The 25595-nt window shown below is 38.0% G+C and overlaps 2 protein-coding genes and 1 long non-coding RNA gene across 7 annotated transcripts in view; 1 reads left to right on the forward strand and 2 right to left on the reverse strand.

Annotated features, from left to right (window-relative positions):
* Window positions 1-566: 566 nt before the first annotated feature.
* On the reverse strand, window positions 567-3300 carry LOC144635343 (uncharacterized). Its single transcript, XR_013567352.1, has 3 exons — window positions 3098-3300; window positions 2577-2783; window positions 567-818 (listed from the first exon to the last, which is right to left on the reverse strand). It is a non-coding gene; the product is annotated as an uncharacterized LOC144635343 (long non-coding RNA).
* Window positions 3301-3742: 442 nt separating this feature from the next.
* Window positions 3743-4535, reverse strand: LOC144635342 (haloacid dehalogenase-like hydrolase domain-containing protein 3). Its single transcript, XM_078494455.1, has one exon. It carries the CDS (start codon window positions 4470-4472, stop codon window positions 3771-3773), a length of 702 nt encoding a protein of 233 aa, XP_078350581.1. The 5' UTR covers window positions 4473-4535; the 3' UTR covers window positions 3743-3770.
* Window positions 4536-8385: 3850 nt separating this feature from the next.
* The window catches only part of LOC144634494 (neurocan core protein-like), a 29948-nt gene continuing 12738 nt past the window's right edge, over window positions 8386-25595 (forward strand). Inside the window, exons 1-9 of one of the 5 annotated variants that reach the window (XM_078493453.1) lie at window positions 8386-8515; window positions 10094-10165; window positions 13256-13332; window positions 13908-14078; window positions 16330-16449; window positions 17227-17400; window positions 18068-18193; window positions 18780-18893; window positions 22646-23467. In XM_078493453.1, coding sequence (XP_078349579.1) covers window positions 13275-13332; window positions 13908-14078; window positions 16330-16449; window positions 17227-17400; window positions 18068-18193; window positions 18780-18893; window positions 22646-23091 — 1209 coding nt within the window. In that variant the 5' untranslated portion in view covers window positions 8386-8515; window positions 10094-10165; window positions 13256-13274 and the 3' untranslated portion in view covers window positions 23092-23467. Of the gene's footprint in view, window positions 8516-9932; window positions 9994-10093; window positions 10166-13205; window positions 13333-13907; window positions 14079-16329; window positions 16450-17226; window positions 17401-18067; window positions 18194-18779; window positions 18894-22645; window positions 23468-25595 lie in introns of those variants that run through there. The other 4 variants (XM_078493454.1, XM_078493452.1, XR_013567212.1 and 1 more) reach the window with 4 other exon arrangements.

Below are 25595 nucleotides of genomic sequence, written 5' to 3' on the forward strand. Positions count from 1 at the left end.
ATGTTTACCAGGTGGGGCTTGCTCGATTTTTTCCCGTGCTTTCTTGTGCATGATTTTTCCCCCTACTTTTCTTGTGCAAGAATTTTTCATAATTTCCTTACCCTGCTCCCCTGAGTTAGGGATCCTCAGTTCTGGATTGGAGAGACCCAAGCCATACGCACCACAAAGCAAAACTGGAAGTCCAGAGGGGTGGGATGGGGGCCCAAACAAAAACACTATAGCTAGGGGTATGAATATTCTCTTGAACAACACAATATTATAAAGTGTATGGATCAATGCATGGTTGGAAGGAAAAAACAGTTATTATTGTTGATATCGGTAATGTAACCCAGTGCTTGAAATACCATGTGTTATCATTGGCCTCTTTGTACATTTAGTTCAGATGTCCTTTTGGCTTGCTATAAATTTTTTACATAATGCCTGGTCATTACAAGAAAATCTTGCCAGCTCAGCAGCCAATCAGAGTGCGTACAGTCTATTGTAGCCATATAATAAATAATCTGTGATTTCAAAGGGTTAAAAACCACAAAATTAAAACAAGTTATATTGATTGCAATAATTTGTATATTAAATATAAATACAAGTAAAAAATTTACACTAATTGCTGTTGATAGTACAACAGGAACTGTTCTGTGATATTTTTTATCATTAAATTTACAGTCAAGAATAGTTCCATTTTTTACAATCTTGTGATTATAAATAACCTAAAACGACCCTTATTCCTGAACTGAATGAATGACATAACTGTAGACACTGGTAAACTATTCCGCTGCAAAATTATCTTCTAGAAATATACAGCGGGTAACATCTTTGTTTGACTTAAGGTGGTACATATGGCTAAAATGCGTCTAAAAAGAGCCCATTTTAAGATATTTTATTAACTTTGTTTAAATCCCTAAATTCACTATTCTATCGTAATTTTTACCGTAGAATCCAAATTTGAATTCAAATTTTTCGATTTCCGGTCATAAAGGTGTGAAAATTGACACCTTAAAATGTCACTCAAAATAATAATTACTTTATTTTCTCCATTTCTTTTCTTTGAATAGCTTTCTTCTTTGTACTATCAAATACCTGTATAAAAACAATTCTTCTGTGACTTAGCCGACATCCAGTTGTTATTCCTACGGAAAATAATCGACCATCACTAAACCAGTCACGTGTCATATCATAATCGGGCATAATATCGATCCGATGCTACGAAAAATGTCGGCTAAGTCAGGAAACTTAGCTCCATTTGTGTGTATTAACTCTGCCAAATTTCACAAGAATTCAATAAAACGCATGGAAAATATTTCTATTTTCGTCTCACACATGCTGAGAATCCGTCGAATTTTGCCTGTTTTTGTGGCTTCGTTCGCAGAATTCTTGTCCGCCATGTTTGTTTTCGGTTGTCCATGCTGCATTGGCTTCTGGGTCACGTATTTCGTGGAAGAAACGAAGAAAATGACGTATTTCGAGCGTGCTACGTGTCCTCGAGAGAAACAAAAGGAGAGACCCTAGCAACCGCCATAAACAATGGCACTGCGATCCTTTTGTCAGCGGTAACAATGCGCAGTTGCCATTACGCATAAGCATCGCGCGTGTTCGAGTAAACATATCGAGTGCACACGCAAGGGTATTTAGATGCTTCGCCGTGGCGATTCACGTTCTGCTGTTTGTCTGCCTATAATCTTGTAATTTTTTCGGTGGAAATAGTTTGTGAAGGATAAGCGAAATATCCTGCGACGACAGTGGCGTTCTCTTGTGTTTACAGCACACACAAAAGGAGTTGGACGCGCGTATAAGTTAATTTTCGTACGATCGATCGCGACAAGATGAAAAGTATTCTGGCTGGTTCGATTGCTTCATTAGCTGGAAAGAATTCAAAGATGTTTCCGAACCGTTTTTTCGTGTAGTACGTGAAGTTTATTCTTTGCTGTTATGGCCTAATCAACATTCGATTTTAGCTTAAAAGCCCACGTCGAGAAAACATCCCACGAAGACATTCAGTTGTGGATTGGCCGGGGATATATTCATAATGAACCAAGATCGATCTGGCGGTTAATACTTATGAAGATACTCTAATAAAGGTGGAATTATTTTCGCCGAAATGGCCATGTAAGTACTTGCAAGATAAACTGGTCTAAACTTACATCTCTCAATTGACTTGTCAGCTTTTATTTGCTGGTCGCGGTACGCTTTTCGTTGTGTGATTGTGTCCATGTCCCGGCACGGGTTGTTTATACATTTAGCTTCACCATTTGATATATTAAAGTATTATGAAAGAATATATTGGTATTCGCTGTTGTTATAGCTGGTTGTTTTAGATTTAACTGAGCTTTCAATGCCTGTTGCTTTGCTGTAGCTTCGATGGCATCCTGCAGTTCGCGAGACCGGAAGCGAGTAAACACGCAAAATTTCAAAATGGCGGCTCAAAATGGCGGACCTGACAACGAATTTTAATCTTCGCTTTCTCCAAAAAAAAGCGGACAGCGAGCGTCTACTCCGAAAATAACAACATAACTACACAAAAGGTACAATATAAGCCAAACTGCGAGAAAAATTATTTTTTGCGCTTCAGCCATATGTACCACCTTAAGTGCCATTATGACCCATAGTAAGTAACATTGGTATTGAACCCAACATGACCACCAAACTTTCAAACTTTCAGGGGCATTAGACAAATATTCATTTCTTGTCAACAGAAAATGGGTGTAAAAAGTTATGATTTGAGATCAATAGCCCACTTTGCAATATTAGCTAGCAATGTAGGTCTGCAATGTGTGCAAAAAGGCTATATACTAGTTATGCAACGCTTTCGAGTGGTATACCATGGAATATCCCACGAGTCACTTGTATTTTCGCGGTATACATACGAGCCTTTAGGCGAGTGTGTAAACGAAGAAAATACAAGTGACAAGTGGGATATTCCATGGTATACCACGAGAAAGTGTTGTGTAACTATTTTATACCATGCCATAGAAAATACGCTAACTAAATTTGCCGGGACAAAAGATCGCAGTGCGCGATGGGAAGGCTGAGTTGAATACCGTCGAATATACAACAGCTTTTCTGTACTCTGATTGGCTGTATTTTCTATGGCATGGTATAAAACGTTATAGCCCTCTGCAAATATTGCTGCACTATGCTGCTCACCAATATAAATTGTTTACAGTGGTATCCCAAATTCTCAAACCTCTTGATAACTCAAACCTAAAGTCATTTTCCTTCAATTTGCTTCACTCATTTGAACATTGCAATTTAACCCTGACTTCCTCGACCTCCCAAAAACTTCTTGTTTCACTTGATGGTATGAGAAGTAGAATCCCGATTTCTCCAGTTCTGTTTTTTATTTCTTGAACTATAACTCAATCCAAAAGTGGTTTCTCTTCCCTCAGGAAAAGACTGCAATTTTACCAAAAAAATTTTCAAACTTCCCGAATTCTCAAACCAATTTTTTTTGTTTCCTTTGGAGGTTCAAGAAAAGGATTCCCCTGTAATAAAAAAAAATAAAAAAAAAATAGAACTCAAATAAAACAAAATAATAATTAGTATGACTATAATTATATAATAAAAATTATTAGCCACCTTGCCCCCGTTGTTCGAGGGGTGGATAACGCTATCCACCGAATGAATAAATCACTATCCAGTGGATAGCGTAGTATGTTTTGTCAACACTTATCCGCTGGATAGCGATTTATCCGGTGGATAGCATTATCCACCCTTTTAACAACCGGGGCCTGATGTATTAAACCGCAAGTTTCTTCGATCTATCAGTAAAATTTATTTCAAAGTTTCCTTATAGGATTTAAATCCGGAATGATATGATCGGGATTGACATCGTCTTTTGAGAAGTCGCTGCAAAACCTGTCAACAATTAATGATCTCATTCCCTGTTTAATAGCTGGTTTATAATCCAAGTCAACGTTATCACCAACATGAAGAGCTTGTCCAGGCTTCACATCAAAATGAGATAAAACAAGCTCAAAAATCTCTGGTGATGGTTTATACGTCCCAACATCGAAAGAACACGCAATAAAACTGAAGTAGTCTTTCAAATGCAGACTTTCAAGAATGACATCAAGCCGTTCGTCAAAATTGGATATAACGGCTAAATGGTAGTTTCTTTTCTTTAAATGATCCAACACACCAAAAGTTTCAGGATAAACTTGCCAGTGAGAGCCAGTTGAAAATTCTCTGTACAACACAGAAGAAATGCTGGCTAACGTTGCTTCATCGTGGTATCCAGCGCAACGGAAAGTTTGTGTCACCACTCCATGCCACCATTTTTCGGCCGTTTTTGAACTTTTTGCACCAAAGTTTGGCATTGTTTTGTAGAATTCTCGAAATGAGTGTTTAAACGAGTCGTTCAAAGGTTTAGGTTTGATGTCGACACCAAAACGAGCCGCCACATTGCTGTAAAGCTCTCCAGGTGAGCCTCGAACATGGAATAGCGTATTACAAGCGTCAAATGTGATTAATCGTAACATGCTGCCAATAAAAACACCAATAAAGCTTTTCACTTCAACGACCTTCAACTAGTCGCCATCGTAGACGCCATCTTCTTTTCAACTACTCTGAAAAGACTGGGGCCTAATTCGAATGAAACACAGGCGGCCCAAGCTCACAATTAGAGGAGTTAAAATATTTAAGGTCACGGGGGATACCACAGCATGAATAAATTGAAGCGAAATTGCTTGACCTGCATCTAGAAACGCTAATTTCTCAGTGTATGGGTGCGATAGCCTGCGAGCTGGCGGTATGCTCAAATACAGAAACATAAAGAAACGATGAAAGATTGTGAAAGTCGTCATTTGGTAGATTCGGCGAGATAGCCTGAGTGCAAAGGAAAAACATGAGGGAGACAGCACACAGATCCCACCAGTCCCCAGAGTGAACAGAAGCGGATTAAAGTTTGGCAGCGAATGCGGATGCGAAATGCCACCCAGCGCCCCCACACACGACCGCACTAGTGGGAGCCCCGAGTCGAGATCCGAGTGTCCGACACGACGCCACGGAGAATCAGGACGGAACTAGGAAAAGACCCCGCAGGAAAAAGAAGGCTCCGCGCACGCACCCCCCAAAGCCGGGACTGGGCCCGCGAGAAGAAACAACAGGCCACCCAGTTAATAAAAAACTAGACAAAGACCATTCAACGTCAAAACCACAGCGCAGAAAAAAATAAATACAACCGGTCTATTGCATAACTCTCCTTTCCAAATAAGCATAGTTTCAAGATTTTAATTAATATAAACAAAACAGACTATCCACGCGAAAAAACGGTCAAAAGAATTCATTTATGCCTACTCATCAAAATAATAATTAAAATTTTAATTTTTCTGGTAAATGATTAGCACTTGTCAAAAATTTCAAAATCGTACAAAAACACACAAATCACGCAAGCTTTCGAATGCGTGACTAAAAGTATTACCACCGTATTTTTCTTTAAATAATTAGTCGCAACACTAGCACAAGGCATAAATCATAATAAATATGTTCACCTTTGCTTGATTATGATATCCTGTCCCATGCAATACGTTTTTTCCTGTCATTTCTTCAATGGCTTCCCGTTCAGTTCGCATGCCGCTTGTCGAATCGTTGCGAGGTGAATGAAGCCCGAAGATTTAACCAAATATGTATCGTCATGAAACAAGCCCTGACTGATAAACCATATTCAGGTTAAGCCGGCAAACTCGATAAGCCACGCAGTGCTTGGCCCCGAACCAAGTGAAGTATAATGCAATGAGAAAGCGTGAATTTTATACAAAGTAAATTTAGATGAATCAAAGATTGGGATATAAGGATAAAGAAGACCGGGAGTAGATCCTTCTTTAGATTGTGTGAGGGATCGGAAGGATGGGAGGAGAAAAGGAGAGAGAGGAAAAGTTAGGATCGTTGCAAATTGAAAAAAAAAAATCACGCAAGGAAAAAAAAAGAAAGATACCAAAAAAGACTTTATATTTTAGTTTTTTTTTATTTTACTAAAAAAAAAATTTACACCCCAATTTTCAAACATGATCGTCTAAAAATTGACCCTCCTCACCCCCCCCTAGTTAAAAAATGTCACGCTTTTAGTGAAATGGGCCAAGGAATAGATAGTTTAAGTGAGTATTAAATGAAATGAAAAGAATTAATTAATCATAATATAATAAAAGGAAGTAAAGCATTGAAGGAAAGAAATAATGGAAAGGAAATGAGATTTTTTGATTGAAACGATAATCATTTTCAACATTGTACCCCCACGAGTAGAAAGATAAATCAAAAGATAATATTGAAGAAAAAACAACATAACGTTTTTAGTTTTAATAAGGACTACCTTCATGCAAAGGATAAGCGAACAATTTTTCATAGCATTACCGAACGTTGTCGGATTCTTCTACAAATCTCCTCTTAACATAATTCTCTTTTGTAACCGTATGCGAAACGTGACTCTCGACCGGCAGCATATGGAGGTGTTGTGTTACAACGGTTCTCATTTATAAAGGTTTGTATGGGAGAATACGCTTTCGAATTTATAGCTAAATATAATGAGATTTTGACAATAAAATCAACTTACCTCAATGTCCTGTCGTTATGTCTGTTGTTATCTTGGTTCTCAGGCCGATCCGAGGCGTTTTAAGCGAGTTATGCAATTTTTGGTTTCCACTGCTACTTCTTCTTAGCAGTGGAAACCAAAAATTGCATAACTCGCTTAAAACGCCTCGGATCGGCCTGAGAACCAAGATAACAACAGACATAACGACAGGACATTGAGGTAAGTTGATTTTATTGTCAAAATCTCATTATATTTAGCTATAAATTCGAAAGCGTATTCTCCCATACAAACCTTTATAAATGAGAACCGTTGTAACACAACACCTCCATATGCTGCCGGTCGAGAGTCACGTTTCGCATACGGTTACAAAAGAGAATTATGTTAAATATTTTAACTCCTCTAATTGTGAGCTTGGGCCGCCTGTGAATGAAAGAGCTTTGAGGAGCTGGAGATTGGGTTAGAAGTGGGGGGGGGGGGGGGTGGGATAAGGGGGTTCACCTTGGTCAAAAAGCTTTTCTTTCTATTTCGGCGAATTTCGTTTATATTGAAGTGTTAGTATGAGCAAGGATGGATTAAATTTTTGCTGAGTGTAAACATATAGGTAAACGGTTTTACTTTTTTTAACACATCCAAATCAAAGTGCTTTGACAAATGGCGCCGACAAGTCCGCATATCGTTATTTTCAAACACGTAGAACTTTTTAAGTAAAGCTAAAAAAAAAACTAAGTAAATCCTCAGGATACCGGTAATGTATCAAACTTTGAACTGCGAAAATTAAAACCTTGGGCTTTATCAGTGGAGTTTGAAGTACTTTTCTTTCTTTTTTTGCATATTTCTGTCGTTCGGACCGTGGTCAGGGTGGGGGAGGCCACCGAACGACTGGAACAAGCTACGAAAGGGCGGCCGGTTCTGGACGGGGACCAAAAAAAGTACAGACCACTAAATAGACGGGTTTTCCATCTCCTTCTTATCTCAAAATATCGATATATGACGCGCAAACCCGGAGACGCAGACAGCCGATCAGCTAGCTAGTGTGCCAACCTCGTGAGACCACCTGTCTAAAATGACCGAGCTGTACTTTAGTAAAACCAAAGGCACTGCAATTTCTTTCAGCTGAAACAGCGCTACGATAAGCTAGACCTGACATGCTTAGCGCCAAAAACCAGAACAGGGGCTCGTCAGCAAAGAAGTGTAGGTTTTTGTCGAGGGTCGAGGGTAAACTGTCGAGGGTCGAGGGTAAAATGTTGAGGGTCGAGGGTAAAATGTCGAGGGTCGAGGGTAAAATGTCGAGGGTCGCGAGTAAAATGTTGAGGGTCGCGAGTAAATTGTTGAGGGTCGAGGGTAAACTGTCGAGGGTCAAGGGTAAAATGTTGAGGGTCGAGGGTAAACTGTCGAGGGTCGCGAGTAAACTGTCGAGGGTCAAGGGTTAAATGTTGAGGGTCGAGGGTAAACTGTCGAGGGTCGAGGGTAAAATGTCGAGGGTCGCGAGTAAAATGTTGAGGGTCGAGGGTAAACTGTTGAGGGTCGAGGGTAAACTGTCGAGGCTCGAGGGTAAAATGTTCAGGGTCGAGGGTCGAGGGTAAACTGTCGAGGGTCGAGGGTAAAATGTTCAGGGTCGAGGGTAAACTGTCGAGGGTCGGGGGTAAAATCTTGAGGGTCGAGGGTAAACTGTCGAGGGTAAAATGTTCAGGGTCGAGGGTAAACTGTCGAGGGTTGCGAGTAAAATGTTGAGGGTCGAGGGTAAAATGTCGAGGGTTCATGATCCAGAATGTCGGCGATTTGCTTATTGTCGTCTATTGGTTATATTTTTTATTATTACTTTTTAATACTTCCCACCTTTCTTGCAAGGTATCTTGCCTTTCAGTGCAAGTTCATCCTGGTTCCCTCTTGTGGCTCTGTGTTCGTTTACATGAAACCATCATAAAATGTCATACTGGAGCGAGTCACACTGGCACAAGTTGACCCCGGCTGCTGCACAAGAGCGAGATTTTCATCCCGGTACGAAGATTCATTCCGGTGTCATGTAAACAAGGTTTGACTCAGCTGATGACTGTTCTTTTCATATTCTTTTTTACGGCAGTATAAAACTCACACCCCAATAAAAAAGGCTTATGTCAACATGGTATAACTATTTCATCTCGCACCGAAATGAAAGTCGCGCCGGTATCGTTTAAACACCCCCTAAATAACTAAATGACGGACAGTCCAATATTTTATGTGTCAAATTCCTTAGTTTTACGAAATTTGTTCATGTTGTTACCTGTTGTTAACCACAATTATTTCGTCTTCTACTCGTACCTTATGCAAAATAGTCGGTAGATCTCGAAGAGATGTTTGATTTTACTAGTGTAATGTTCTCTAGGCCGCAATGATACCATCACCAGTACAGGCTAATATCACGTTCTGATGCGCCGCAATTTACTTTTGTGTGCGTGCTAATTACGTCCAAAAATACTCATTAAAGGCGAGGTTATACAGAACGATCTTTAACAGAGATTTTTAATCCATGTTACAAGGAACAATTTTTAACGCAACATTATTGTTGCGGCAAAGGCATGTTACACGGGACGATTTTTTTACCCAACATTGCGCGCGTGAGCACTTACGTCAGAAAATTGCAACAAAAATTGACGGCAAAGGTGTTACGCGAATTAACTCCAAAAAATTACGGGATTTAAATCGCTTTCAAGTTCCGTAACAGGTTGCCGCAACAAAATGTTCCGTTAAAAATCGTCCGGCGCACCATGTTACACGGCGACGATATTTAACGCAACAATGTTGCGTTTATATTCGTTGTTAAAAATCTTGCCATGTAACACCACCTTAAGAACCACGTGTTTCAATTTTCTGTTCCAATTTCTTTTGCAATGTTCTCTGGGTCGCATTGATACTTTCACGAATACAGGCCAAATTTACCTTTTCGTTGCGCCGCTATTTTTTCTGTGCACGCGCTAATTACGCCTGAAACTTATACCCATTAAAGATAAACTTATGCCATTGAGGAAACTTATGCCCATTAAGGATAAATTTATGCTATTGTGGAAACTTATGCCCATTAAGAATGCGCAATAGCATACTAGTACTAAGAAATTACCTTAAACACAATTCAATAGCACAGAACATAAACTGATTTAAGGAAACGAACTTCAACACTTTTATTTGGTATGAAGGATCACAAAATTCTTTCCTGTTTTGTTATTTCTCAATTCATATAAATGACAATTTAAGACCTTTACCGCAATACCTGTGAAAGAAGTTGTCGTTGTCAAGGATTTGAAAGAGTTTTCACATATCCTAAGGCTAAAAGAAGAAAATAACTTGTCATTTCAATGCAACCAATCAGCATGGTAGAGGTGTAGTCAACAACCAATAGAAGGACCGCATTTTCAGCATGTCACTTACCGCTTAAATTGTGTTTTTAAATCACCGTTCCCAGTGTAGTCTGTTCGGGCTGTATGCTTGTCAGAGAAAGTGAGGTATAATATAATTTTGAGACTAAGCAGTTTTTAAAAATTTCTTTTGTTGTTCTAAAAAAAGGTATTGCAACTTAAGCCCGACCGTTAACTTGTTTTTCAGGTTTCGGTCGCTTGAGATAGGACGCCATCTGTACTACTATATTGACACAATTGCTGACTGAGTTCAAGATAGGTAAGATCTCAGTAAACCCGACCAACACTACACAGACAGCCGTTTTGTTTATTGGTAACTTTTTTTAATTTATGGCTAACTTTGCATGTTTTAGGAACTTTCCATGAATTACGTTTATCTGATAGGTATATATTTCTCAACAAGTGTTTTTTAGTAGTGCGTAGATAACGGTTGGGCGCAGTCAACTTAAAGGATAGATAGATAGTTTATTGAAGCTTTAAAATTGCAGCATAAAAGCTGAATTGGATAAAACTTTATACAAATTTATAGATGTTTATCGCTAAAATATAACTAAAAGGTGATCTATTTACATAAAAATATGTTTGAAAAGTTGAATTAATTAAGTTAAAATACAATTAAGAAAAAGAAGAGTAAAAAACGAGTATTTACAACAACTATTAAAAAAACTGTTTTTCAACCTGTTTTGTTTTGCAGACGGGCATGTGGAATTGTCTGCTGTTTCTTAGATTAAATTTACATTTGTTGGGCGCAGATAAAAATTTGAATAATTTGTGCTCAGGGTTATTGTTTATTTCCAGAATTATTTTGAGGGTTTAGGTCTGTCTTCGATCAGAAAGTTCCTCTAACCTAACAAGTCTTCGAGCCTCGCGATAGATGACGTGTGGAAAAATTATTGCCATGGCGCGCATTTGTAAGCCCTTCAGCTCCTCCAACAGATAGTTTGGGAGTAAATTGTGGAAAACTGGGGAAGCGTGTTTGTACTGATGGGCGCACGTTTGGGAAAAACTACTGCTAGAATATCTATCATCTTGCCTTTCTTTATCCTTGGATGAGTTTGGTGAAAAAACCGTAGAATTTATCAGATTTAATATCTTTTAAGGACGATTTGTTGAGACAACCACGGAATGTGTGAGACGTGACTCGCGTTGTGCAGCAGGCGCGTTGTTCGTAAAATTTGTATTATTTTCTTCGTAAACGTCGGACAAAATACGTTCGTTGTTTTGAGTATTATTTTATTTTAAGTTATTTTGCAATACTTTGCTTTAGAAAAATCCGGCAGCTTTCAGAAACGGTTTATTTGAAACCTTTAACTTAACTTTTCGTAGGAACAAAGAAAAAGGGAGAAAAAGCGTGAAATATGGCAATATATGTACTGCATATTGATAACACTTTTTCTAACATGACACTTGATGACACTGTTTCTATTTGTTCTTAGCGTGCAATGCTTTCTACCCGTTGTCGTTGTCAAGGATTTGAAAGAGTTTTCGCATATGCTAAGGCTAAAAGAAGAAAATAGCTCGCCATTAGAAGGCAGCCAATCAACAGGGTAGAAGTGTGGTCAACAACCAATTTAAGGAGCGCATTTTTAGCATGCCACACACCCTTAAATTGGCTTTTAAAATAACCGTTCCCATTTTAATCGTTTCGTGCTGTATATCTATCAGAGTAGGTCCGGTATAGGATAAATTTAGGCTAAGCAGCAACAAACGTACCAGGATATAAATCGCATGTACAGAGTTATTATTCTGTCCCTTAAAACAGTTTGATTAGTGACGTTCGCGTTGCCGTCGTACTTTGCTTAAGCTCCCGAATAAATTCGGTTTCACGGGAAGGTGCAATCACTCTAAAATATACAGGCTTGTATTCGGCTTTTGAATGTACAAGATGACAAATTTGTTCAAAAACCAAAACAAATTTAAAAAGTTAATTTAAAATTTAAAATTTTAATTTTAACTTATCATTAAAATCAGTTTAACACAACGGAGGAGTCAAAAGGTTTTTCAGCTCGATAGAATGCGCTGTCTTAACGATATAACGTTTTGAATTTCGGAGTTTCGCGCCACACGATATCAAGATAGCCGCCTGAAGGCTGTCACGTATGCTAAAAACAATTCTCATCCTGTTAATTTTTAACAATCTGAACGGTTAAGGTTCTGCGAGGAGTGTTTATGTGAATGTTTACGTGTTAATGAAGGTGAACTGACCGCTTTCTATAGCAGAAGTGAATTCCAGATGTTTTCATTGATTTGTGGTGTCCATATTGGTGCCCCTCCACACGGGAACAAACATGGCGTTTCCATACTGTGCTCTCTATAAAATTTGTGTGGAATATTTTGACGGATAACTCGAGAATGGAATACCGTTTAGACCTGAGACTTGGGCAAGTAGACTATCTAGTAATTTTCTACAACCTGCAATATTCTTGATTTTTTTTTGGTCTCAATAGCTTTGGATTTATTTTTTGCTACGCGTGACTGTGAAAACCAGCACTAATAGTCGTGAAAAAATTTACGTTACTTCCGATTCCCTCCAAATTTGGATCACAGGAAGTTGATAGATTTAGCCAATTACTGTGCGAGTTTGAGTAAAGACGCTTACTTGTGGCCTACATGGCGAATTTTTCGTTTTCGCCTTCTCACTGTGAAATATATGAATTTTCACCCAGAAGACATCCTAAAAATAATTTTCGATGAAGAAGCAGATCCTAGTGGTATTTCTAGTGATGGAGAAAGCGATTTAGAGAGGAAGCTCAGAAATCAGAGCGAATTATAGAAGCGATTGTTTTTTTTTTTGGTGTGTTTTTTCTACATATGAGCTGCCGTGATGATATATAATTTTTTGCATAAGCTCATAATATTTTTACGGAACTATTATATGAGATATTGTAGTCCACACTGCTGTAAATACATGTTGAGTTATTAAATAAACACGTGCTGTTGTCAAATTTTCCCTTTTTTGTGCGAAATGAGTTAAGTCTACTGCGAATTCCAAACAGGTAGAAGCAGGTCGTTTAAAATCTCGTTATTGTCACCTTAATTCTCATCCTTTCAGTTTAAAAATGACAACTCGGAAATTTGAACAAATTTTCAATGGTAAAGTGGAATTTGAGTTACTGGGACTGGGAATCAGAAACAAATAAACAATACAACTGAAACTGGGATTTTAAACATCGAGAAAACACTAGGCTGGGAAAAATAATGGGACTTGGGCAACATTTGGGCTTGGAAATGGAATTTTTTAAACCCCCTTCACGACCCTCTTTTAAAGCAACTTGATGGAAATAACACCAGCAGAGGTTAATATTTGACTGCTAACCCTAGGGTGCATGTTTTTTTTTTAATTTTTCAGCTCCAAAACTTTAAAAACTATGATAGCATCTACCTGTTTCTACGCGCTGCTCATTTGGAGCGTGACTGTGGTTTCTGGTAAGCAGATCCTATGTGCCCAAGTTCTTAAACTAGATTGTAAGATGCTTAGGTGAAAAGGTTGATGCGTTTAAGCGCTTTTGGTAGCATTATCTTTTCCTAAAAGGCGATCTTTGCTGAGTGACGTCATTATCTTTCATTTGCCTCATTAGCATACGACCTTGCGTAGAGAAGGCATCCTGCTATATCCAAAATAACTCCAAAAGTTTAAAGAGCTTATGAAACTTAATAATCAGCTCTCTACATGTAATATTGAAGGAGATATTACCATTCAAAAACTGCAAAATTTCTGGAGGCAAAAGCGCTTATCTGCCAACACATCCTTTGTAAAGTTTTGAGCTTTCAAACCCGCGTCAAAGAAAAACTATTTTATACACCACGCTCAAATTTATAGCGAAAGATTATCGTGTCATGCTCTTTCAATATTCATAACTGATATTGTTATTGAAGAGAAGGATTCCCCTATTAATGTGCTAAAACATATGAGAAACTTGTAAAGCATTTTAATCGAGTTTGTGTAAGTGTATAAAGATCGTGCGAAATTAAAATATACAAAAATTGCTTCGTTTCTTAAGTCTTTAGTGACTGTCCACCTGGAAAAAAGACAGATGATCCTCAAGGCCGCTGTTGTGTTTTTCCTTTCGAGTATGTTGGGAAGACATTCAATAACTGTACTGACTACAATTGGCGTCACAATTTTTGGTGTTCATTGACGGCCGTCTACTCTGGAGAATCGGCTCGCTGTGGTAAGCTACGCTCAAATGGTTTTATGGCGTGTTTTATGTGACTTATTTTAATTGTGGATTGACAAAGCAAATATTTTTTGTTAACTGGTTACGGGCCCAAGAGAGGCCCACAAACTTAGTCTTGACAGTGACCAGCGGATTGCGTATAACGCGTGCGCCTGCCGATTCAGCTCCCTCTGTGGTCACCTACTCCCAGGCGACCACAGAGGGATGCTGAAATTCAGGAGTGCGCGCCACGTTTATAACAGGCCAGCTCAATCTGGAATGTGAAAATTTGTTCTTCCACCAAGAACGATCAGAATGTGAAAAACGTGTCAATTAAGACAGTTTGTCCCACTGACACCGGAAGTTGAAAATCTGCTCTTCAAGAACGATTAGAATGCGAAAAATGTATCATTCTCAACAATTTGTCACATGAGATCGAGGCTTCTGTCAAAGGGAAGATTGAAAACTGATGTTTTGCAGACGTTGTTTTAGGCGCTCCATTTGAGATGATTAGCTGTGTTTGTACCGCAGATAAACCACGGACAAAACGGATGAATAAATAATCTCGAAAACTTCCTTCCAATACTGACAACATAGCGAGTTCTCCGACCAAAGAAGATTACATCTCGATTCGCACCGCGTGCTCGATTATACTTTGTAAAATTGTCAATCAAAAAACAACTCTGAATGGTAAAATCGTGCATTCCTTGCGTGACGCATTAATCGGGAAAATTGTCTTTTGTGCACTGATTTACCGACAGACTGTCTGGGAAATTTTTGCGACCTTTGCGTGAAACATGAATGTATTTTGCAATCTAAAATTACTCACGCTTGCACCAGACCTCCACCATGCCCGCATTATACAAAGCTCTTTAAATGCATTTAAAGGCCCGCACTTTCTAACCTGCGGTTACCACTAGTATTTGAAGCCAATATAAAAATTTATCATTATGTGGCAAGTCAAGTCAAGTCAAACTTTATATAGGCAGGGTGGCCTCATCAGCACGTGGCTGGTGATCAACAGGAACCCTGCGTCAATTATGACTACATAATAAAAAATTGTAAGAATGTACAATGAATTTAAAAAAAGCGGATATAAAAAGTGCATAAAAGTGCAAATGAATCATAATTTTTTTGAACCTTTAGAAGAATATGGAAACCAAGTTACGTAAGTATATTCATAAGAACAAAAATAATGGCTGAGTCTAAGGAGGTTCTTAAAAATGGAAAGCGACGCCGCTTCTTTTATTGATGGAGGTAGATTATTAAACAAGAACCGCACCTGAGTATCTAAACGTGCTTTTTCCTTGCGTTAACTTAGGGTTCGGTAAGCTATTGTTGTTCCTTTGTCTTGCATGTTCTTGTTATACCGCCAACAAATTTACACGCACTTATTCATTATTCAATCCACTTGTAAACTGAGTTATTTTAGTACTGTTTAGTTTAGAGCGGTTTTCACTTGAGTGTAGCTCTTACCGAAAGTGCTCGTAAAAAAAGCATAAATGCTAAAAGAAGTGCTCGTTTTGCCAAAATGTAAGATATGTATTTTTTTAAAAAGTGCTCGTGGTTGCTCCTTTTTTCTATTTTTCATAGAATTTACATTTTTCAGATTTTCAGTTACATTTTTCAACAATAAAATGTCACGATAATGTATGTCAGAGTACGCCCGAGCTATCTCTGCCTTGGCTGGCTGACTCCATTGTTCCTCGATGACAACGTGGATGACGTCATCTTGGAACGAGTGTGATGGATGGTTTCAGAAGGCAACCACTGACGTACCATCCCCAGGACTCCACGGCTCCTGACTAAAATGAGGGCAATCGGACGCCAAAAGGTGATTGTGCTTTTTAACACAAAATTAGACAAATAGTCAGTCGAAATCAAAATAATGCTAGCAGTGCTTTTGGGGATAAAATGTAAAAAAAAAAAAATGCTCGCGAAGCCAAATAATGCCAAAAAAAGTGCTAGCACTTACGGTAAGAGCCTACTTGAGTGTCGAAAGTAATTCTCGTTTGCATTGGTTTTGCATTACTACGCTTTTTGATTGGCTTAAAACCCTCGCGCCACTTTCTCAGCCAATCAGAAGTTAAACCAAAACCAATCATGACGCGCTCGCGCATGTTTTCCCGCGCTTCGTGCCGACTTCATGTATTTGCTTCGAGTTTTGATTGGTTTACTGGATTGTCTGTGATCTTTGTGATTGGCTAAAGTGGTTTTGGTTTGGTATTTTTTTTTTTTTTTTTATTACTTTTGCTTCACCTCACAGTGGGCCCGTGTATAAACAACAACCCATGCAAGAATGGAGGGACATGTACAGAAGCTGAAGATGACACATACTCGTGTCAGTGTCCTGATGGGTTTGAAGGAGACAACTGTGAAACACTGAGTAAGATTTCCAAATTAAAAAGAGCTGCCATGATGCAACTCTTTTGTGTAATGTTGCAGTTAGTTTTTGATTTCAGTAACTTTTTTTTTATTTTAACTAGTTAGTTTTTTCTAACAAGTTGATTTTGTTATAGAAGTGAATAATAGTAAAATATTATCACTACCTTCACTACTCACAATACACATGAACATACAAAAGGGGTAAATCCCGGGAGACGGGGTACACCGCTTATGCGGGGGAGGGGGGTGCCCGAGCACAATGTACACAATACAAAGAAAGGTGGTAATATATACAAAGCTAAGAATTGTGCGATATATATTGTTATGGAAATATTCTTGTTTTATTTCCGGTACTGAGAATAGGGTTAGGGATAGGGTATGGGTTGGAGTCAAGGAATCCGATAACTCGAACCTTCAAGGGAAATCGAAAAAGGTCGAGATACGGGAGAGACGAGGTAAAATAGTAAGAAAATGACCTGAAGGGGAACGAAAAAGGTTCGAGTTAGCGGGAGTTCGAGTTACTGAGGGTTCGAGTTATCGGACAACTTATGAAAAAAAATAGTGGTTGACACAACGTTCCTACTGGAAAGTAGATAAGGGGTTGGAGAGCAAATCCAGAAGTTGAGAGTTCAAATCCAGTGCAGGTTAGTAAAAAGCAAAAAAAAATAAAATAAAATAAAACAAATAAATAAAATAAATAAATAAATGATAGTACTTATGGGAGGGGGATACAAATCGTGCGGAATTTAAAAATACAAAAATTGCTTCTCTTCCAAAGCTAGTGGTGACTGTCCACCTGGAAAGAAAACAGATGATCCTCAAGGCCGCTGTTGTGTTTTTCCTTTCGAGTATTACGGAGGGAAGACATTCAATTCCTGTACCGACTTTAATTGGCCTAACAATTTCTGGTGTTCATTGACTGCCGTCTTCTCTGGAGAATCGGCTCGCTGTGGTAAGCTGCGTTCAAATAGTTTTATGGCGTGTTTTATGTGACTTCTTTTATTTGTGGATTGGCAAAGCAAATATTTTTTGTAAACTACAGCCGAATCCCGATAATTCGAACCTTCAAGGGAAATCGAAAATGGTTTCGGGACATCGGGAGTTCGAGTTATCAAGGGTAAAAAAAGGAAATGATCTGAAGGGGAATCGAAAAAGGTTCCAGTTACTGAGGGTTCGAGTTATCGGGATTCAACCGTAGTTGTTGAGGCTATAAAAAATACGATGATACTAATTAATTTAATTTGTGTAATAAATGTTAACATTCTCGTCCCCATAGCCTTTTCGTTTAATTTCTTTTAGCGGAATGGGCCTTGGCACGCAAAACGAAATGTTCTTGGGACATAGAATTTTTGAATTAATTCGAATTTTTTGGATTGGCTGTTTGCACCAAAGAATTCCAAAACGGAAGTAAAAAACGTACCGGCTCTCTCATACATGCTTTTGAAACATCATGACTGCATACATAAAGATCGGATGTCCTAGAATCTAAGATTTGAAATCCGATGTCCCCAGAGCCCTTCGTTTCCTCGTGCCAAGGCCCAGCCGGTTAAGAGAAATGAAAGGGCTATCAGGACGAGAATGTAATGTTACAAAAATGTATCTGACGCCGTTCCTCATAGTGGGTCCGTGTGCAAAGAACCCCTGCCAGAATGGAGCAACATGTACAGAAGCTGAAGATGACACATACTCGTGCCAGTGCCCTGATGGGTTTGAAGGAGACAACTGTGAGTCAAGTGTCGAGAAAAGTAAGATCTCCAAATTAAAAAGAGCTGCCATGGTGTTTTTCATGCTCAGTATCTTAACAGCAAAACAACAGCAAAATGTAGAACCTAAATCGCCAAACTTGTACTCTTTTTGTACGGGAATGGCATTTGATTTAACATGAATTTTCTAAATTTATTAGGGTTAAGTCCTGCTTTTACTGCACTGATTTAATACAGTTTTGTTCCTTTTTGAAAGATTAGATCTTTAAAAGTGCATTGAAACCCTAACTTAAAGGTTAAAGTTGATGCATTGTTTTGTTTTAACTGCAAGTATTTATCTCCTAAATATGTAAAAAAAAACCTAGTTTTACGAATAAATTTTAAGTTTTTTGCATTATCCTTTCTCAAACCCCAATTTTATGATTTCATTGTAAAGAATGAATTTTTAAAACTGTATTAAAGTCCTAATATTGTTTAGAAAAAAATGGAAACTTGCGCTGTCTAGAGAAATGCGCAAAGTAGGAGTAAACATTAAGCTCTCGAGTTTTCCTTTTTTCTGTATGTTTGCTGACTATGGGTCATGGGTGGTATATCTTTATATTTTCTTTCGTTTTGCTTCACTTCACAGTAAATCCATGTACAAACAACACCTGCCTGAATGGAGCAACATGTACAGTAACTGGAGATGACAGCTACAGTTGTCAATGTGCCGAAGGATATCATGGAAACAGCTGTGAAAAAGGTAAATGCATAGCAACTCTATAATGTGTACAAAAAATGGTGAAGTTATCGGCGAAAATTCGATCAAGTCATCATCATTGTTAGTACGTGTATTTGTGGGTACAAACAACTGTAAAGTCAACAGTGAATATTCAATCATCATCATCATCATCATTTACGACAAATGCATAGGAGTATTGCAGTTGGGGAAATTTCACTCTGTGGATCAACTAGTTAGTTTCGTAAACCGATGAATACGTTATTCAAAAGAAATACGAACGCGCCAACACGTCCCGGGACACTTGCGGTTTGATGGCTAGTGTTTGCAATAAAAAGTTGTCAACACTTAGCAGATCCTGTAAAACAACATAACAAATTGAAAACGTGACTTGCCATATCATATCAAACCTTACATAACAAATTAAAAACGTGACTAGCACATATAATTTTATAACAAATTGAGAATGTGTCGACTAGCCAGAAACACTTTAAATGCTACCAAGGACGTATATATACGTCCCTTCTTTTGTCCGCACGCCGAGACGTTATATTCTTCTTCTACCAAAAAACTATTTTTTGTTTCTTTAAATAATTTTCCTGTTTTTGAGAAAGATTTGAGAAGTGGTATTTTTAAATTCGTCCTAAATTTTTTTTTCATTAAATTTTGTGGAAGGAAAAACGAAACAAAATTTTGGGCGCCTTTAAGTTTAGTCAGAGGAAATTTAAAACAAGTTATTAAAAAGGGGAAAAAAAAAAAAAAAAATGGAAAAAAAAAATAAAAAAAACGAAAAACAAAAAAAAAAAAAGAAGAAAAAACTGATATCCCCTTAAAGAGATAATCTTACTTCAAGTTATTTACGAGCCGTAGCGAAATGGTCAAATGGATTTAATTATATCAATTTCAGTGATCCAGTGTTTGATATCGTCAAATCAAACGAGAATACAAACAAAAAACTAATCTAATAGACGCACGAAGCTTAACAATATAGTTACATATCATGAAAACATAAATACACAAACGCAAGAGAAACTGTCAACAATCGAAGTAAAAATGATGCTTACCGATTGTCTTACATACTGCCCCCATACTGCGCAGTAAATCATTTCACAAAATACCGCAATCAGTTGACCAAACCTTTAACATCAAAAGCTGAGGTCTCGGAAAGATTGAACGAAAACTTCATGCTAACTGATACCAAAGCCAAAATTGATTTGCTGTACAACAACGGTAAATTCTGTTTCGAATGTACGTTAAATTTCTGTGCTATGGTGAGGCAAATTCCATATTATGGGCTTCGATTTCTTCTTCTGTTACAAAATTGGGTCTAAATCTATTGCAAGGCGAATCTGCAAAGTGTTGCCCACTATTATTCTCTCGGATCAATGTGCATATGTTAAGGACAGATTGATATCAGACGCCCTTCGCACCATAGACGACGTTATGTGGTACACAGAAATCAAAAAAATTCCCGGCTGGTTAGTTGCTATTGATTTTGAAAAGGCTTTTGACTCGGTGAATGTGGAATTTTTAATTAAGGCATTAGAAGCATTCAACTTTGCCAGACTTCTATCAAATGGATAAGAACCTAATACAATGGAGCAAAAAGCTGTGTTATAAACAATGGGTTCACTTCACACTATTTTGATCTTCAGCGAGGAGTACGACAAGGAGATCCACTCTCCCCATACCTGTTTATTGTTGTTATGGAAGTACTGTCGATATCCATACGAAAAGATGTGGAAATAAAAGGATTAGTGGTAGACGAGAAAGAAATTAAGCTCACTAGCTTTGCGGATGATCTTACGACGTTTTTGAAAGACATAGATTCTCTACACAAATTAATGCATAAACTTAAGATTTTCGGTAGCTGCTCAGGCCTCACACCCAACATTGCAAAAACTGAGGTATTACGACTGGGTCCATCAGAAAAGGATGTGGACATATACAGCATGCTTAATATTCCTAAACCGTCAGAACCACCCAAAATTCTGGGGGTCTATTTCACGTACGATAAGCGACTTAGGGATAGGCTTAATTTTGAAAATCTTATTAAGTCGGTAAAGAAATTACTGGCTCAATGGAGGAGAAGAAACCTTACTATTCTAGGCAAAATCCAAGTAATAAAGTCTAATCAATACAACTGCCTCAGAAACTATTGTAAAAGAAATCAACAAAATAATGTTCAATTTTATGTGGAATGGGCAAGATAAAATAAAACGTCTTGCAATAATAAACGATACGACAAAGGGGGATAGGATGACTCACCTCGAATCGGCAATTGAAGCTCAAAGAATTTTGTTTTTGAAGAGATATGCTAATGATGAGAACCGCTCCTGGAAATGCATTTTAGATTCTTGTTTAAAGAACGTGGGAGGAAGCTTTCTCCGGAATTGTAACTTCGATGTTTCTTCTCTCCCCGTTACTATTCCCGGCTTCTACAAGGAATGCCTTAAGTCCTGGACTTCCTTGATGGAGTGGGATAACGAAACTTTAAACGGAGTGTTGGAACAGCCAATATGGAACAATAAACTTATTTGCATCCAAAACAAATCGGTCTACTACCCAAAGCTGATAAAGATGGCAATTTTAACAATTAGGAATATGCTAACTGAATCAGGAAACTTCCTTGGTTTTAATGAGTTGAAGCAGAAAGAAACAACATTTACAACGGCTAATTACTTTCTTTGGTTGGGAATCGTTCACTCCCTTCCTTGCGAGTGGCGAAGGATGATTAAGGCGGGCAATATCTGTCCATTTTCTTAACCTACACAGCCAAGGAATCTTTATTCCGATCAGATACGCGTCAAGCTTGATGAAAATGATGTGATTGAATTTCAAGCTTTAACTAATAAACAAATATACAAAAAACTTGTGACCAAGAGAACAATAGAGCCAACAAGCAAAGCCAAGTTTAAAGCTATCTTTTCCGAAAACAATTTGGACTGGGCAATTATCTATAGAATTCCGTTCAACTCGACACTTGATACGAGAAATAGAGCGTTTTAACTCAAAATACTTCACAGAATTCTTTTCACCAATTCATCTCTTTTTAAGATGAAAATATCCGCCACTCCTCTTTGCACCTTTTGTGATTTGGAGAGCGAAACCCTTGAGCACCTTTTCGTGGACTGCGAATATGTGAAATCATTCTGGGAAGCTTTCACCGCTTAGGTTAATTCCCTAGGTATTGTTCTTAATCGACCAACTGGCCAAGATATAATGCTCGGAATAACAGGAAATAGCGACGATTGTAAGCTAGTTAATCACCTTCTAATCTTTGGGAAACAAACTGTATTTTATTGTAGACAAAAGAAGCTCTCACCAATGTTCTCATTGTTTCAGCTGCGTGTGCAGCGCATTATAGAAATTGAAAAGATAATAGCCACTAAAAGAGATAAACTATTAATACACCTATCAAAGTGGGAAAAGGTTGTACCTTTTTTTTAACTAGTTAAGCTTAGATACTCCGGTCTGTCTGCTTCTTTTCTATGAATTGATGCATATTGTAATTGCTTAATGTGTAATTAGTGTAGTAATCAGTAATTTGTTAGACGTTATTTATTTATTCAGTTATTTATTTTTCATTTTGTCTTTTTAAGTTCTATTAACGTTATAAGCTGTAATGTTATTGTATGTGTTGTAAAAAAAGTTTTTGTCAAATAAAGAGCATAAATTATATAAAAAAACAAAGATAATTCTCTGCATCGGGTTTTATTTGAGTTGGCAGCATTAGAACTCAATCTGAAACTATCGTTTCTCTTTTATTTTTTCAGTCAGTTGCAACATATCTGCTTGTCCAGAAGGTTGGGTTCTTCGTGAGAAGTCATGTTTCCTGGTCATCGACATTCCAACCCTGAAATGGAGCGACGCTCGAAGAACTTGCCAGAATCTTGGAGGAGACCTTGCCATAATCAGATCTGCTGACGAAAATACATTTATCTTCGAACTGATAAAGAAGCAGAAAACAGTTACAGCTTGGGGTGCGTGGCTTGGGCTTTACAGGAAGGCTTACAATGAATTCTACTGGGTTGATGACAGTTCTTTGGCTGGCCAGTATTCAGCATGGGCAAGCGGAGAACCTAGCAGTGCTGCAGAGACATGTACCCACATTTATGGCACAGGAGGCAGTCCGGGAAAGTGGAATGACCTAACCTGTGAAAAGAATCAGGCAACTTTGCAGTACAGTCCAGTTGTTTTATGCCAGAAAACGTCCAATTGAGACGGCCATTCAGTTTTGTTTTTCAATGTTGAACTAGGGACTAAACTCGGCTAATATGTATGGATAAAATGTTAAGAAGCTGAAAGGTTAAGGCTGTTTCTTTCGCTTGATAAATGTTCTTTTTGTAAAGCAGTACAGCTGCTAAGGTAAAGAAAATAAAGTGGTGCTGGTAAAAACTTGAAGAAATGTTGTAATTATTGATTCCTTTATATAATTTAACCTCTCACTCGTAAGTTTTACACTACTACCCTAGACTCGTTTCCGTTTCCGTTTCCGTTACCATAGACTCGTTTCCGCAACCTTCATATAATGTTTCAACAGTCTTTCATCACTTTTGAGAACGAATAAGTAGGGACTGGCAACGAATCTGCTACTGCCCAATAATATATACATTCAAAGGTAAATGGGTTAAAACTATTCGTTGAAAGTTTCGAGCTAGCCCTTAAAACTAAACACTTGAGTCAAAAGTATTAGCTTCATCACATTTGTAACAGCTATGTTTCAAGCCCTTACACTGGATCCATCGCGCCCAAATGCTCAAGCTGTGAAAAATCGTTACTTCTGGTCGCCCTCGCCAATTTCCCACTAACTTCAAAATGATTGCAACTGAGTCAAACTGAGGGATCACGCCGAATCTCCGAGGGAAATCGAACATGATTTTCGCAATTTGCGAGTCGAAACATCACATCACCCACATCACCTTTATTTTACCTCGGAATTACAAGGGTAGCTGTATAGCTAACGAAAGCAGATCAATGAGAAATGTAGACTGTTGAGCCACAAAGTTCGGTATATTTCCCATACTTTTTCTTCGGTTTTGAACGTAATAATAAGATTTTGCCGTCTTATTTTCTATTTGCTCTTTTGGCTCATTGCCTGAATTTTTAAGCATTTTGCCCGAAACTTTTCAGCACGGGGGGGGGGGGGGGGGGGGGGGGGGGGAGTTAAAACGAAACATGTTGAGAAAATGTCTGCAAAAAACTGTAAATGTACAACAAATTACTGTATTTTCTCGATTAAATGCCTATTTCAAACTTTGCTTGATTGATCCAGCGTTTATTTGACTCTTTCCGTTAAGACGGACTTTCACGATCGGCCGAGCAGAAATTTGATTTCGTGGCAGAAGTTGAAAAGTCGATTTCCTTCATTTTTTTTGCTTATTACTAGCTTTAAAGTAGATAAGAAGTCTTCTAATTTCCAGAAAACAAAGAAAATCTATTTCGGTGGTCGAAGTCAAAAATTTCTTAAATTTCAACCTTCAATTTAGCTATTATGAACATTCCTTGCGTTCGCTTAGAAAACCGCGCAGAGAAAGTTCGTCACGTCCTATTAACACAAAAACTCTTTTTCTTTCGCTAGAATATAATTTCAGAGCATAGAGCAACTCTTCCAACTGAAAACAGTGAACTGATGAGGAATACTTTTCACGAGAATAAAAATTTGAATTAAATGGTAATTTTCAACGGCAGTATTTAGCATGTGTTATAGCTCCAATGTTTTTCAATTCTCGCTCAAACATGCATACAGATAATCTTATTAAACATACCTGAGAATTGGCTCGGGTTATTGGGTGTATCAAACCTCGGAAATGTTCACAACAGCGCCGCAAACTGAAAGAAACTGTGTAAACACTTCTAATTACCAAACGCACGATAATGACTGCTTTAACCCCAAATGCTCGTCATTCATTCTTCTTGACGAATTTTCCATTGAAAAATTCCCTTTTTAAAGAAAGAGCGAGATAAAAAAGCCAACCTGGATCAATTCAGGTCTTTTTTTGATCGCACAACTCTGACAACTCTTCGCCATTTTTCCACAAGATTAGTTTGTGACTTTCGTTACATAACTGACACGTGACATAAAACACGATATTGTGACGTAAATTAAGTCTGCGCAGTAGTGATATCAGTCACGGAGTTGGTAGTAACGCAAAACAATTTTTATCCAAGTAATTATAGCCGCCAAGAAAGTTTGAAGAAACAAATTGATCGTTCTGGAGTTCTGTACACACTTTTGTCAAGAGAAAAGAACCACGATAAAGGAAAATTGCTAAAGATGAAGTTGCAAAAGGAATTTTGGCGCTTAACAGTTGCTTTCTTGTATTTTGGAGCCAAGAAATGTTTAGCTGTTAGACAAGCTATTTTGATCGACTTTCGATATTCACAACATTTTAAAGGATTACGATGCATTTGTAAATAGGCTGCCTTTAACAATTTAAGCCAATTCTCTTTCGGATTATCTTAAGACTTCCTTCGTCCTCCCCCACGGTATGTACGGGAGGGCGTACACTGACGTCACAACCGGCTTGATTGGTTCTCGTATTTTTTTTTACCAATGGCGCTCCGCTGGCGCGCTTCGCGTGCTGAAGCTCCGCTAAAAGAAGCTCTGAAAACGGCTACGATTACGAGATATTTATTACAAAGAACTGCGGTCAGACACCTCGAAAAAATATCAAAACGACTAATTTACATTTAACGAGATATTTACAAAGTGCTCTTATAGAT

This window comes from Oculina patagonica, chromosome 13 (genome assembly GCF_052425735.1).
Source record: "Oculina patagonica isolate OP01 chromosome 13, crgOcupat, whole genome shotgun sequence".
Classification (NCBI taxonomy): domain Eukaryota; kingdom Metazoa; phylum Cnidaria; class Anthozoa; order Scleractinia; family Oculinidae; genus Oculina; species Oculina patagonica.

Bases quoted from the DNA above. Each gene is read 5' to 3' on its own strand.
- LOC144635342 (XM_078494455.1), bottom strand. From the start codon at position 4,472: ATGTTACGATTAATCACATTTGACGCTTGTAATACGCTATTCCATGTT.